Source organism: Ceratotherium simum, chromosome 27 (assembly GCF_057802395.1).
Source record: "Ceratotherium simum simum isolate JZ-2026a chromosome 27, ASM5780239v1, whole genome shotgun sequence".
NCBI classification, from domain to species: domain Eukaryota; kingdom Metazoa; phylum Chordata; class Mammalia; order Perissodactyla; family Rhinocerotidae; genus Ceratotherium; species Ceratotherium simum.
This window is the reverse complement of record NC_141926.1, coordinates 507,447-522,231: the sequence shown is the minus strand read 5'-3', so window position 1 is coordinate 522,231 and position 14,785 is coordinate 507,447. Positions and strand designations below refer to the sequence as shown.

Below are 14,785 nucleotides of genomic sequence, written 5' to 3'. Positions count from 1 at the left end.
CTTCCCTCTGGCTCTGCTCTGGTGGAGCTCAAGGGCACCTTCACTGACCCCTGAGGCTGGGCCTGGGGTCTGTCTTTGCACTAACTCGTTCTGGGTACCATGTTTACTTGTCTACCTATGCTGACCATAGTGCCACTTACTGAATGCGGATGTGGGATATGCTCAAGGTGGTAGCTGTCTCTGTTTATCCTATCCTACGGAGGAAAACTGAAGCCTAGTGGGAGGATTTGACGGGTGCTGCCCACTAGTCAGGGCACAGCCAGGACTGAGGGCCAAGTCAGTCTGTTTACATTTTGGGATCCTCCCAGCACACCCCCACATGTCCCGAGGCTTCCAGTACACCGCCGACTCGGCCACACGGCTGTGTGAGTTAGCAGCTCAGGGTGGGACAGCATGAGACGGAAGAGGCAGATACAGAAAGAACAAGATAGAGCTTCTGAGAGAAAATTAAAGTTGAAGGCAGATCTGAGTTCACTGTATCTAAATCGGACCTCAGAGTTGATGTTTAAGTGAAACGGATTAGGGTGGGTTAAACTGCCTGTGAGACGTGGCTGCAGAGAACGTGTGGCCTGCAGTGTCCATCTGTGTGTCTTTGCTCTTGCATGCGCACCTGTGTGTGGGGTGAAGCACTGCCTGTGTGTCTGTAAGACTCGAGGGTGCTAACTTCCCATGACGCAGGGCGCGTCTGTGCCCCCTCCTCTGCAGCCCGTGCCGCGCTGGTGAAGTCCCGAGACATGCACTGGTCTCTCCTAGCTCAGCGAGGTCAGAGGGACGTCAGCCTCAGCTCGCTGCGCATGCTGATCGTGGCCGACGGCGCTAACCCGTGTGAGTAAGCCCAGGATGAAGGGTTGGCCCTCGCAGCATCCCCTCCTGCAGACCTGAACTCGCCGGAGGGATGAGGCTGAACTAGAGCATGTTGAGAGACAGCACTGCAGTGTTGTGCAAATATAAATGTCCTATAGTGTTCTATAACATATAACCTCTTGTTGGTGACTCATTGGTGTATCTCGCGCATGTTTATTAGGGCACTCAATTGAAAAGCCATTTTAATACAGTTGACAGAAGGTACATGCCTGAATGAGTCATCTTTCTTAAGAAATGACCAGAATGTAGATACAGACTGGGAGCCTCCTCTGAGCTTTGCGCCCTTTGACCTTGTGCCCCCACTGCGTTTGCTTAACTTCTTTGTATGCCTGGTCCCCCTCGTCCTCCCGGCCAGAGCTCCCCTGGTGTGCTGCTGTGCACCCTGGGCTCTGTGCGGGGATCTGAGCATAGCTGCTTATTGGGGGCTGTCCAGGGCTGCCAGAGGTGTCCTCTGGGCAGCCTCGGTTGACCTTTGTTGGGGGTTTCCATGCAGCATAAAGCTATTGCCCAGGTAGGTGGGAGTTTTCTCGTTGGTTTAACAGCTGTGTTTTGCTGTTTTGCATTGAAACTGCCCTGGACCAGAGGCTGGCCTTTGATCTAATCCCCTGTCCAGTGTCCCCTGTGCTCCTGGGTACTCCGTCGCTCGGGAGAGCACCCCACTTTCCAGCACACCAGAGCCTCTCATTCCCTCCATCCACACTTGAGCCCACAGGGCCTCTACGTCCTGCATCCGAAGCACTGCAGTGCTGCTCACATCTGCGTCTCCACCCACGCCCTCAGCCCTGCTCTATCACTCCTGTCTGAACCCATTCAAGTAGCCCAGTCAGTGCAGGATGCTCCCCTGCAGGGCCTTCACCCTCTCAGCCACTGGGCTTTCCCACCAGGGAGCCCCTCCCCAGGCCGGCCCCCCGCAGACCTCAGATCCCTGCCCCTCTGAGGGCCCATGGGTTCTCTGTAGCACTGACCCATCTGGATTATCTTGTTTGTCCTCTGCTGTCACCCGATGCTAGCAGGAGTCTGGACGCAAGGGCACCTGAGAACAGGTCCCTTCCTTTCCTTGGGCCTCACTGTGGCAGAGGGCTGGAAGTTTGTGCTACAGCCCTGGGGTCCCGACAGTTGCAGCCCCAAGCAGGCAGCACCCAGCCTCCTGGGAGCTGAGTTTTCACATCTGTGACACCTCAGACTGTGGCCAGGGTGATGCTGGGGGAGAAGCAGGGGCAGCCTGGGGGCAGGCAGTATAGGCCACCCCTGCAGGGGGAGGCGTGGCGAGGTCACTTGACAGACTGCAGCTCCGTGGCACTTCTAGGAGCGAGGCGCTCACGTGTTCATGGGGCCTTGTGACATGGAAGGTTCAGCTCCATAAACGCTCCTCGGTCACCTCCCACTTGGCAGACCTGCGAGGAGATGGGACGAGGCTGCATGTGGTGGGGCGGGCAGGGCTGGCCATGAGTTAGACCTCAGAAACAGCATCGGGGTTAAAAATAGGCTTTCTGGGGGCCGGCCCGGTGGCGTAGTGGTTAAGTTTGTGCGCTCTGCTTCGGCGGCCTGGGGTTTGCGGGTTCAGATACCGGGCCCCAACCAATGCACCGCCTATCAAGCCATGCTGTGGCGGCATCCCACATAAAGTAGAGGAAGATAGACACGGATGTTAGCCCAGGACCAGTTTTCCTCAAAAAAAAAAAAAAAAAAAAAGGCTTTCAGTGGGAAATTTCTGACTCTTCCTTGCTGGTGATTTGAAAATGCATAATGTTTTTCATGGTAACAGCCCACTGCCTCCCCATAAGACTTCTACCTCCTTGTATTGTGACAGGATCTTACATCATGACGGTTTAAATGCGAAATGGAGGGAGGGTCAGCATGTGCGGCCGCCAGGCTTATCACTGCGGCGTCCTCCCGGAGCCGTGTGCCCAGCACGTTGGCAGTTGAGGGCTGACCCCGCTGGCCTTCCAGTTACCTCTTGTATCCCACTCTGTTGCACACAGGGTCCATATCCTCCTGTGATGCGTTCCTCAACGTCTTCCAGTCCAGAGGTCTGAGGCCAGAGGTCATCTGTCCTTGTGCCAGTTCTCCTGAGGCGCTGACGGTTGCCATCCGCAGGTAACTTAAGGACTTGCTATGTCTTGTAAACACTTAATTCTTACTCATACAGCTATTCCTGTGGCACCAACTGTGGTTAATTTGTTTCTAAGCAGTGGAAATCATGAAGCAATGCCCGATCCTGTGCCAGTTTCCCAGTGTTTGCATGGTGACAGGGCGGCCCCCTGTGTTGGCTGCACGACCCGCCTTAGCCTGGATTCGTGATGGGAGTTGGGTATGGGCTCCCTGGGCCATAATGTCTGGATTCTTGCAGTATGCGGGCTTGTTTTCCCCAAGTGCTGCCTCTCACGTCAGGAAGGCCTTGCCGCCTTGCTCTTAGCCACAGTAAACTTGTCAGCCCTGGTGCTCCTCCCTGTTCTGGGGTTGGGTGAGCAGCCTCCACAGTGCCCATCAGCCATAGACTGGGGTCCGTACCTGCGGGACCATTGTCTTCCTGGAGAAGCCCCCCGTACCCCGCTCTGTGGCTGCCTTCTCTTTGTGCTCATCTACTGCAACTTAGAGGGCGAGGCTGGGAGGCCTCAGAGACTACAGGCTCATGTTCTTCCTGTGCTTCTTCCACACCCACGTCGCTCCCCAGGCCACCGCAGGTGTGCCCCTTGGTTCGCTGTTCCTGCCCGGATCTGCTCTCGCCTGCCCTAGGGCTCGTGTCCATAGCCGCCCCCAGCACCATCCTGGGGCAGAGGGCAATGGGCTTTCAGTTGAGAGTCTTCTGTGTTAATTTTCTACTCCACTCACTTGTTAGAAAATCAGTCTCAGTTGTGAACTTGTAGTGTGTTCGTATATTCATAAATAGTATGTGCTTTCATATGGGCAAGGATTAAGTCATCCTAACATTTTAATAATGACTTAGCATTAAAAATCACACCTTTATCCTTTACAAATCATAAAATATTCTTCATTCCTTTGTTCATGGTGACTCCTTTTGCTCAACAGTATAATTTCTTCTCACTGGAAAAGATGCTGACCTTCGTTTCTCAGTGTTCCAGTCACTACTGCTGTGTAACAAATCATTCCCACACTGGGCAGCTTAAAGCAGAAACAGGCATGTTATTATTTCTCGTGCTTCCTGCGGTCAGGAGTTTGGGAAGGTCTCCTCTGGGCACTTCTGGCTTGCAGGCAGATGGTCTCCGGACTGGAGCGGGATCAGGGGGCTTCCAGATATTTCTTCCTGTGTGCAGGCTCAGGGCCTCTTCCTCTGGTCTCTTGGAGTTCCTCCCAGCATGTTATCTGCTTACCTGGCTGCCCAGGGCTGCAGGTTGGTGTCCCAAGATAACCAGCATCACTTCCACTGTTGTCGCAGGCCATCAGATGAAGGGAGGGGACACAGGCCCCACCTTCCCATGGAAGGAGCGTCAAGGTCCCACCGCAGAGGAGTGCATGGGATGGAGACGTCGTCGAGGTGGCTTTAGGACTGCAGTCTGCCACACACAGTTCTGCAGCCAGTGTCCTCACAGTCTGTGATGCAGAGACGGGGCTTGGTGCAGCACTGCACTGCAGGCACGGTGGGGCGTGGGTCCCATCTCCCGCGGACTCTTTCTCCTTGTCAGTTAATCTGGTTTTGTTTTCTAGGCCACCTGACCTGGGAGGACCTCCTCCAAGAAAAGCTGTGCTGTCCATGAACGGTCTCAGTTATGGTGTGATCAGAGTTGATACTGAAGAAAAGCTGTCCGTCCTTACTGTTCAGGATGTTGGTCAGGTGATGCCTGGAGGTGAGGGATGCAGGAGTGTGTCAGGTCCTGTGACCGATGACAAACAGAGTCGTAACCACTCCAGGCTTTGTAGGAGTGCTCGGGAAGCACACAAGTAAAAGATTTCTTTTTTTCCATAGAAATTGGGATTTAATTTATGCCATATTTTTTCAGTTTTTTGCCTACCTTTGTGTTAAGTTTAAAGCTGAGCTAAAATCCAAGGGAGCGTTTATGGCTGTGAACCTGACTTCTGGTTCTCCAGTGTTGGGGAAGATGGTGACAACACCACGTTCTGGAGTGCTCTCCTTATGCCAGGCTCGGTCTTCATACTTCACACACGTTGAGGCATCGACTCCACAGTGCCTATGATGGCTATAAATAACTTGGTAATTAGATTATCTCAGGGAGTCGTAACTAGTGTGTGTTATCTTAGGAACATGACTTTAAAGGTCCCAGAAATCCCCGTGGGTTCCAGAAAGGCCCATGTGAGCCATCCTGCACATGGGGCCTGGTGGGCCTGAATGTCACATGAGTCGGTGGGAGCTTTCCTGCTGCCCGGGGCAGGGCAGCGGGAAGAAGTTGACAGAGCAGCCTCCCTGCAGCTCTCCTATGGGCACGTCCACACGGGGTGACGCTGTGGCAGGGTTCCACAGAGGAAAAGTAAGAATAGAGCCTGCCCAGGAGGCCCTCGGTGACAGCTGTGAGTGGGGGAACGCTCTGTTTATGCTGCTCTGAGGTCACCCCTCTTTGTCTCAACCCTGCAGCTGCTCCAGCTCCCCTCCTTACCACACCAGCCCTTCTGGGGTTCATGTATAACTGTCTTGACCCACCCTGGTGTCTTCCAGAGGCAAGTTTCCGTCTCTCAGTTAGTCACCCCATTCCTACTGCTTGCAGGACTGCATTTGAGGTCACAGGGCCTGCGGGCGACCCTTGTGTCCGCAGTGCTGCCTCCCACAGGTGGCCCTGTTGACAGGACGTGAGCCACTCAGGCGTTCCAGAGGGAGAGCCTGCGGGCAGGGGCTGCCCGACCCTGTGCCTCTGTGCCAGAAGTTGGGACTCCTGGAACAAGACTGGAAATTCAAATTTTATTTCTAGTTTCCACAATTTTATTGATATGAATTGTATTTTTTTCTTCCTATAATTCTTTCAAAAATATGGAATCATTGGTCCTGTAGTATGTTTGAACATGAGGATAAAACATTTTACAAAGAGCAGAGAGCAGTAGTCTTATTTGTTTTAGTTGTTATGAGGCAAGCACAAGTAATTCTTCAAGAGATTGGCAAAAAAAAAAATGTGATTTTCTTGAATGAAAGTATGAGAGACTTGCATAGTAGTGCTTATTTTCTTTTATTAGTAATATGTGGACGAGGGTGGACTGTGTGTGTGTGCAGTGTTCCCCTAGGTGTGTGTGCACAGAGTTCCCCTAGGTGTGTGTGCACAGAGCTCCCCTAGGCCGGTGTGTGCACAGTGCCCCCCTAGGCGTGTGTGTGCACAGTGCTCCCCTAGGCCCATGTGTGCACAGTGCCCCCCCAGGCCCGTATGTGCACAGTGCCTCCCTAGGCCTGTGTGTACACAGTGCTCCCCTAGGTGTGTGCACGGTGCTCCCCTCGGTCCGTGTGTGTACAGAGCTCCCCTGGGCCCATGTGTGTACAGTGCTCCCCTTGGTGTGTGCACAGTGCTCCCCCAGGCCCATGTGCGCACGGTGCTCCCTAGGTGTGTGTGTGTGCACAGTGCTCCCCTAGGTGTGTGCACAGAGCCCCCCCACATGTGTGTGTGCATAGTGCTTCCCTAGGTGAGCATCTGTCAGCCGGGATTGCTGCAGAACTGATCAACTTGTTGAAGGCTGATGATGTCTTGTCTTCAGCACATGTACAACCTCCCACTGTGTTAGCCCCACGGGCTTTGTGTGTACCACAATACGAAGTGAATTTGTGGCCTTCTGTGCCTTAAGTTAGGGTCCCTGCCATCATGGTGTGTGCGTGGATGTGAGAGTAGCTGGCTGTGAGCTCAGGGCCGCCTGCACAGTGAGGTGCACGTGCGCCCCACACTTCGCTTCAGCTGAGCACTTCCAGCGTTCTCTCTGTGGCGTCTTTGATCTGATTTGTTAGCAAACAGAAATAAACGACTGATTGCCCCTCCTTTCTACTCTCCTTGCTTACTGTCTTTGGAGCTGAGAATATATTAGAAAAAACTCGAGAAGAGGTGAGAGGACAATGCCTAGGTGACTGCAGGTTATTTAATTCATCACTGAGTGACCGAGTTTCATTTAATTGACTGCTGCACATTGTGGTGTGTGTTTTGCTCTCTTGTTGGAGGCTATTTCTGGGTGCCTGCTCTGTGGCAGGGCTGGGTGGCCTAGAGCTTCATTGACAAGACAGGGAAGGTCCCCAATGCCAAGGGGCAGGCAGCAGGCAGGAGTGTCAGGGATGGTGACCACCAGCAGCCAGGTCAGCCAGCATCTCACACGGGTGCAGGAGGGCGATGCAAGAAGAGTGAATACAGAGTCTGCGTGTCTGAGTGAAGACCCTGTCAGTCTTGGCTTCTTACATGAGGGTGCATGGGACCTTTTCATCCCCTCACATTGGTTATATGCCATACATAAAAGATAAAGACTTCAGGGGCCGGCCCAGTGGCATAGCGGTTAAGTTTGCGTGCTGCGCTTCGGCAGCCCAGGGTTCACAGGTTCGGATCCCTGGCGTGGACGGATGCACCGCTTGTCAGGCCATGCTGTGACGGCGTCCCATATAAAGTGGAGGAAGATGGGCACGGATGTTAGCCCAGGGCCAGTCTTCCTCAGCAAAAAGAGGAGGATTAGCAACAGATGTTAGCTCAGGGCTGATCTTCCTCACACACAAAAATATATATATATAAAGACTTCAACTAGAGGGAGTATATGTTATACATGTCAGAAAACTCATTAGAAGAACATACGGTATATATAATGTTTTGTTTGTTTATATATTGCAAATATAGCAGCAAGTAGATCTTTGGGAATGATCCATTTAAATGTATACTTGATGATTTTGAGGGTTTTTTTCTCTTTTTAGCTAATGTATGTGTTGTGAAGGTAGAAGGTACCCCTTATCTTTGTAAAACTGATGAAGTTGGAGAAATATGTGTGAATTCCAGCGCAACTGGTACAGCATACTATGGACTGCTTGGAATCACAAAGAATGTCTTTGAGGTTTGTACTTTTCCTGACCTTTAGTTGAAAGTAAGTTCCACAAGCATCGGTGGAGTGGCAGTGGGCAAAATGTGCCTGGAGAGCAAAACCCTTGGGCAGGCTGCCTTCTGGGCGCCTGTGCTGCCGGGTCGGCAGCCCTGACAGGCGTCGAGGTGGGCCCAGGGAAGCCAGCACTCTGCATGCTGGCATTGTTGGGTTGTCAGAAGATTCCAGTGAGCGCCCACTCCTCTGGGCCAGGCGCTGGAAACACGGAGATAAGGAGCTAGAAGGAGAAGCACAGGCCTGTGGAGGCCGTGCTGGGAGCGGGAGCCCAAGGAGGGACTTGTCAGCCGGCAGAGACTCTGGCCCTGGGGCAGCCTCTTCCCCTCCAGGGAAGCACCGGTGACAGCCCCATCTGAGGAAGCACACTCTGGCCGGCAGGCAGTGCGCATGCTGAGCTCTCCTGCCTGCCTACTGGGTGTTCTTGGCTGGTTGGTTGATAATCTGTGGACCACAGTCTGACCGGTTCCCTCTCTGCTTTGTGCAGACTGTCCCGGTTACTGCAGGAGGAGTGCCTGTCTCTGATAGGCCTTTCACCAGGACAGGGCTGCTGGGCTTCATTGGGCCTGTGAGTATGTCCCACTATCAGAACCTGGGCTTCCAGACGGGTCACAACTCGGGGGAGGAGATGCTGCTGGCATCCAGTGGGTGGGTATCTAGAGGCCAGAGATGCTGCACCACATCCCACAATGCACAGGACCTCACCCACGACAGAGTCCTGTCAGCCCAGAACGTCACTGGTGCTGAGTTTGGGAACCCTGCCCACAGCCCAGTAGCATTCACAGTCCTTTACAAACTTCACCTACAGTGTATCCCCACCTCTGACTGTTTTCGTGTTGACTCCCTCCCTGGATGCCCCCTCGCCCCCACCCCAGACCACCAGGCTGTAGGACCCCTTCATCCCACGCTTGCCCCCTGCCCCGGTTTTGCCTGTCACCATGAGCGTGGGGTGTGTTGCCCCTGTGTCTGAGTTACTTGGCTTCCATGTGCTATCAGCTCCTTGTAGCAGGGCCTGACCCACAGGGCCTGCCGGCGTGTCCTGAGTCCCAACCAGTGTCCTTGCCTGCAGGATAACCTGGTCTTCGTTGTGGGCAAGCTGGACGGGCTGATGGTGGTCGGAGTTCGCAGACACAATGCGGACGACATCGTGGCCACTGCGCTGGCCGTGGAGCCCATGAAGTTTGTCTACAGAGGCAGGTGATGCGCTGCGGGTCCCTGTGCTGTGGCTTTAGATCCCTTCTCTACTTGAAGTTGGAGAAGTCTGTCTGCAGTAGAAGGGAAGCCCAGGGATTTGAATACACAAAACCCAAAATTTCCTGTTCATCAGAAAACTTCACAAAGACAAGGATGGTGCTTGCAGCAAGGATGCCAGGGTCAGTGTCCTCTCTGTCCACAGAGCTCATGCGGTTGTTTTTTTTTTTTGAGGAAGATTGACCCTGAGCTAACATCTGTTGCCAATCTTCCTCTTTTTCTTTTTTCTCCCCAAAGCCCAAGTACGTAGTTGTATATCCTAGTTGTAGGTCCTTCTAGTTCTATGTGGGATGCCACCTCAGCATGGCTTGATGAGCGGTGAGCAGGTCTGCACCCGGGATCCGAACCAGTGAACCCTGGGCCACCAAAGCAGAACGTGCGAACTTAACTGCTACGCCACCGGGCCGGCCCCTCATGCAGTTCTTTAAGAGAGTGAGATCCAAATATATAATTGGGCAAAGGGGCTGGGGACACACAACCACAGAGGGTGAGTGACAGCAAAGGGGCACCTGGGCCAGCTTCCTAATAGCCTCAGACATGCAAATTCAAACAGTAAGGTACCATTTTTTCTGAAGTCTCCAAAAGCCAATTCTCTTTTCTACTGAAGTTTAGCAAGACACGTAGAGTGCTCTACCTTGGCCCTGGGATAAGAATCAATTCACCTTTTCTGGATGTCTTGGGCATGCACTTTAAAAATTCTCATTTCCATTGAGAGGTAAATGGACCTCTGGCCCAGGCCTTGGGTGTCTCTGGCCGAGGAGGGGACACCCTGTCCAGCTCTGTTCAGCTCCCAAGCTCTCCGTCCTAGAGGAAGCAGCCCCTTCTAATTGGTCCACTCAGCTATCTGCATTTCTTAATTTTATTCTTCTCAAGGGGGTGCTTTTGTTATTCAGACTAGAGTGCCTGTGAGCCTGGCCAGACCCTGCCTTTGAATATACCTTAAAGAAATCCTTAGGGAATTCTGCCAAATGATTGGTCAGTATGGGCTGCTGGCCCTTTCCCCAGGTCAGGATGATGGGTGTAGGACAGCCGCCCAGGAGAAACTAGCAGGGCAGCCCTGTGTGGGTGTGTGCCTGGAGCATGGGTGCCCAGGACATCATGACCTGCCCTCACAGCAGAAACTGGGGACACTGTTGGTGTAGGTGTCCACATGGTAATATCAGGGTAGCCCACACCTGCTTCTGAGGTGGATTAGGGACACCACCTCCTTACATGGCCATCAGAACCTGATGGTGCCTAGAGGTGAAAGCCCCATCTGATGAGGCGATGCCAGCCCCAGTGATTAGCTGGGGTGTGGGGTGATTGCACCTGCAATTGGACGGGGTGGCCTGCCAGTCCGCACCAGGGAGGAGCTCAGGGACTACAACCACCTCAAAAGAGAACCACAGTCGATTGAGTGTGAGTGCCACTGGAAGCAGAACATCCAGGAATATTAGCAACATGTAACGAGATCAGGAAATCATAACAACATTTGTTTAAACAGTTTAAAGAACACAATAGATGGAATAAATAGGATAGATACAGCTGGAGAATGAATTGATAAGCTGGAAAGTCAGATTGAGGAACTACTCCAGAAGTAAAGAAATAAAAAGTTAGAAGAAAAGTTAAGAAAGATGAGAGGAAGAAGGGCTGGCATTCAGACAGCAGACTTGGAGATGTGCATGGCGGAGGGTGGTGTCTGAGTAGTGGGAGGCTGGAGTTCTCTAGATGCAAGAAGGGCCCTCAGAGTGGGTTTGGTGATGAAACCCAGAAGAACACATCAGACTTCCCATTGGTGGGGCTGCTGCAAGAGCATGACAGGGCAGTAATGTTTTTAAGTTCTTAAAAGAAACTTTTATTCTAGACTTTATGTTCCTGCAAATTGTCGCTTAATTGTGCAGTAATGAGTAATAAAAATATTCTTGAGTATATAAGTTTCAGAAGTTTTGTCACAAAAAGACCCTTATTGTGAAAACACTTTCAGATGAGGTAGTAAGAAACAAATACAGGAAATGCTATAAGATGTATGAAAATAAGGAAAATTTAATACTGGGTAAAGTTTGTTTTATAAAAGAGTGTGTGTGCACCAGGCTAAGGAGAGGACAAGAGAAGGTACATCCATAACGGCCCAGAATTAGAACAGTAGACTTGCTAGCATGATGGGTTTGATGGGGAGACCAGCTTCTTGTCTTATAAGGAAAAAGACAGCAATATCAAGTCGAAGTCTAAAAGAGGAAAAAGGCAATAGAGAAAGAAGTAGAACGTGTCGCAATTCTTAAGTAAGAGAGAGTCCAAATATATCAATCACAATAAGCATGAATAGATGAACTCTGCAAGAGTAGTGAAAGAGAGATTTAATTAGTTGGATTTAAAAATAAATTAATAGAATGTTTAGATAAAGATTTTTGCACAGAGGGAAATGTATCACATGTATTAACGTTACAATTAAGGAAAATTTTTTAAAAAATGTGTGCCTAGTTGTTTTGCTTTGCACCGAAGTCTTCTCTGTTTTAGTGAATTGAAACTTATTTCAGCCATAGTTGAGGAGGTTGACTGCTTACTTTTTAAATTCTCAACAAGCAGCCCATTGTTAGATTGGCTTTTCAACATCAGCACTTCCGCATCTTCCGTTTCAAGTGAGAGGAGGCTCTGCATCCCATCTGGCGTCCTCTGCTGAGTGGTCATCTTTGTCCTCATCCTCCTCCAGGATCGCGGTGTTCTCTGTGACGGTGCTGCATGACGACCGGATTGTCCTCGTGGCAGAGCAGCGGCCCGACGCCTCCGAGGAGGACAGCTTCCAGTGGATGAGCCGAGTGCTGCAGGTGGGTGCCAGGTCACGCTCCTTTTCTGGCCTCTGTCAGTGTGCGGTTCAGAGGAGTCCAGCTGCTCGGGGTGTTCCCCATTCCATTCCTTCAGATTGCAGGCGGTGAGCCCCACCTGCCCAATCATGTCTCCAGCTCGGTTTTTCAAACACTGTCACCTTGTTGTAACCATGCTGAGCGGGCCAGATGTCCAGTGGCCCCATGCTTGATTACGGGGTTGACTCGTTGATGCTCATGGCTTCCAGGACCCCTCCTCCACCCTGCACATAGTAGGCACTAAATAAACAGTGCTTTGTAAGGATGAGGGAACAGCATTTTGAAACTATGTAATGCTGTAATGTTAGTGTGTCCTTGTTACCTAAAGAACAGTCCCATTGAGCTGCTGTCACTTAGGGTGATTTAAAATGAAAATATCACTTAGATTCAGAGTAGGCCAACACCCAGGGGTGGACTGGTGAGAAATGAGAACTTGTACACCTCTGTACCAGTTATTTTTTCATTTTATTATGAAAATGTTCCAACATACAGCAAAGCTGAAAGAATTGTGCAGTGACCTCCTAATGCCCACTCTGTGGGTTCTACAGTGGCCAGCGTGTTGTGCCACTTGCTTGTCACACATCTGTCCCTCTGTCCGCTCCTCAGGGTGCGCTATGTTGTGACACATCGCAGTGTCACCTTCTCCTCTGTGCTTCCGTGTTCATTTCTTTAAGTACTGAACTAGAGTTCAACATATTCTTTTGTGGAGAGGAGGTAAAATTTACATCCAGTAAGGTGCACAAATCTTAACTGTACCATTCAGTGAGGGGTTTTTTAGTCAACTTTATTGAATGTAATTTACATGTAGAATGAGCCTTTTTGTTGTTGTTGTTAGGAAGCTCAGCCCTGAGCTAACATCTGTTGTCAGTCCTCCTGTCTTTGCTGAGGAAGACTGGCCCTGGGCTAACATCCGTGCCCATCTTCCTCCACTTTATATGTGGGATGCCTGCCACAGCATGGCTTGATGAGCAGTGGGTAGGTCTGCACGCAGGAGCCGAACCTGCGAACCCCGGGCCGCTGAAGCGGAGCACGCAAACTTAACCACTACGCCACAGGGCCGGCCCGAGAATGAGCCCATTTTTAAGTGTACAGGTTGATGAGTTTTGACAGATGTATGCACCCAGGTAACCACTGCACACGATAATTAAAATACAGAGCATTTGCATCACTCCAGTGGGTTCTCCCGTGTCCCTTTGCGGTCAATACCAGCCCAGAGAACCACTGCTCTGCTTGATGTGACTGCTGATGAGTGTTTCTTTCTTGCCGCAGATGTCCTGTGTAGACCGCCCCACAGCGTGTGCTGCTCCTGTCTGGCCACTCTCCCTCAGCAGTGTTGTGAGAGGATCAGTGGTTCACTCCTTTGTATTGCTGACTTGTGTTCCTTTGCTTACCTAGACACATCTTGATGAACGTTTGGGTTGTTAATTTTTGGTTATTCTGAATATAGCTGCTATGGACAATAGAGATTTTGGGTTCTGGCAGCTTTTCAGAGTAGCTGTCTGGTGTCCTGACATCTCCAGGTTGGTTGTCTGAAGTTGTGCACAGCCCCACAACCACCTGACAAAGGAAATGGGCCTCAGAGTACTGTTTCTTCCACAAATTTTTAGTGTTTTTTGTGGAATATTTCTAATACACCAAACATAAAAAGAACTGTATAGCACCCACGTGTTCCCATCGCCCTGCTTCAGTGATGACATCCAGGTCCTGTCTGCACCTCCAGCTTTCCTCCCCCTTCTCCCTCAGGAGTGTTCGGAAGCAAATCCCAGACATCACGTCATTTTATCTGTAAAGATTTTAGTATTTCTTTCTTTTTTTTTTTCGTGAGGAAGATTAGCCCTGAGCTAACATTCGATGCCAATCCTCCTCTTTTTGCTGAGGAAGATGGGCCCTGGGCTAACATCTGTGCCCATCTTCCTCCACTTTAGTATGGGACGCCGCCACAGCATGGCTTGACAAGCGCTGCATCAGTGTGCGCCCAGGATCTGAACCTGCAAACTGCAGGCCACCAAAGTGGAGCGCGTGCACTTAACCACTGCGCCACCGGGCCGGCCCCTAGTATTTATTTCTTTAAAAAAGAAATACCATTATCACATGTTAAAAATTAACAATAATTTACTTTTTTATTGAGATATAATTGACATATAACATTATATAGTTTCAGGTGTATAATGTAATGAATTGATATTTGTATATATCATGAAATGATCACCATGCTAAGTCTAGTTAACATCTATCAACACACAGTGATAAAATTTTTTTTCTTGTGATGAGAACTTATAAGATCTACTCTCTTAGCAACTTTTAAATATACAATACAGTATATTAACTATAGTCACCATGCTGTACATTACATCCCCAGGACTTAGTTTTCTTATAACTGGAAGTTTGTACCTTTTGACCCCCTTCACCCATTTCACCCACCCTCCACCCCCTGCCTCTGGAACCACCAATCTGTTTTCTCTATCTATGTGTTCAGTTTTTTTTTTTTAAGATTCCGCATATAAGTGAGATCATACAGTATTTGTCGTTCTCTTTCTGACTTCTTTCAGTTAGCATAATGCCCTCAAGGTCCATCCATGTTGTTGCAAATGGCAAGATTTCCTTCTTTTTTATGGCTGAATAGTATTCCATTGTGTGTGTGTGTGTGTGTGTGTGTGTGTGTGTGTGTGTGTATACACCACATTTTCTTTATCCATTCATCCAGTATGGTAAATAATACTGCAACAAACGTGAGGTGCACATATCTTTCTGAATTAGTGTTTTCGTTTTCTTCAGATATATACCCAGAAGTGGAGTTGCTGGGTCATGTGGTAGTTCTCTTTTTA

The 14,785-nt window shown here is 50.3% G+C and overlaps 1 protein-coding gene across 11 annotated transcripts in view; it reads left to right on the top strand.

Annotated features, from left to right (window-relative positions):
• The window catches only part of DIP2A (DIP2 acetate--CoA ligase A), a 125,827-nt gene that overhangs the window by 80,452 nt on the left and 30,590 nt on the right, over nt 1-14,785 (top strand). For 9 of the 11 annotated variants that reach the window (XM_087417879.1, XM_087417876.1, XM_087417881.1 and 6 more), the window contains 7 exons: nt 706-825; nt 2,847-2,961; nt 4,531-4,670; nt 7,697-7,833; nt 8,360-8,440; nt 8,942-9,069; nt 11,810-11,924. In XM_087417879.1, coding sequence (XP_087274005.1) covers nt 706-825; nt 2,847-2,961; nt 4,531-4,670; nt 7,697-7,833; nt 8,360-8,440; nt 8,942-9,069; nt 11,810-11,924 — 836 coding nt within the window. Of the gene's footprint in view, nt 1-705; nt 826-2,846; nt 2,962-4,530; nt 4,671-7,696; nt 7,834-8,359; nt 8,441-8,941; nt 9,074-11,809; nt 11,925-14,785 lie in introns of those variants that run through there. The other 2 variants (XM_087417878.1, XM_087417882.1) reach the window with 2 other exon arrangements.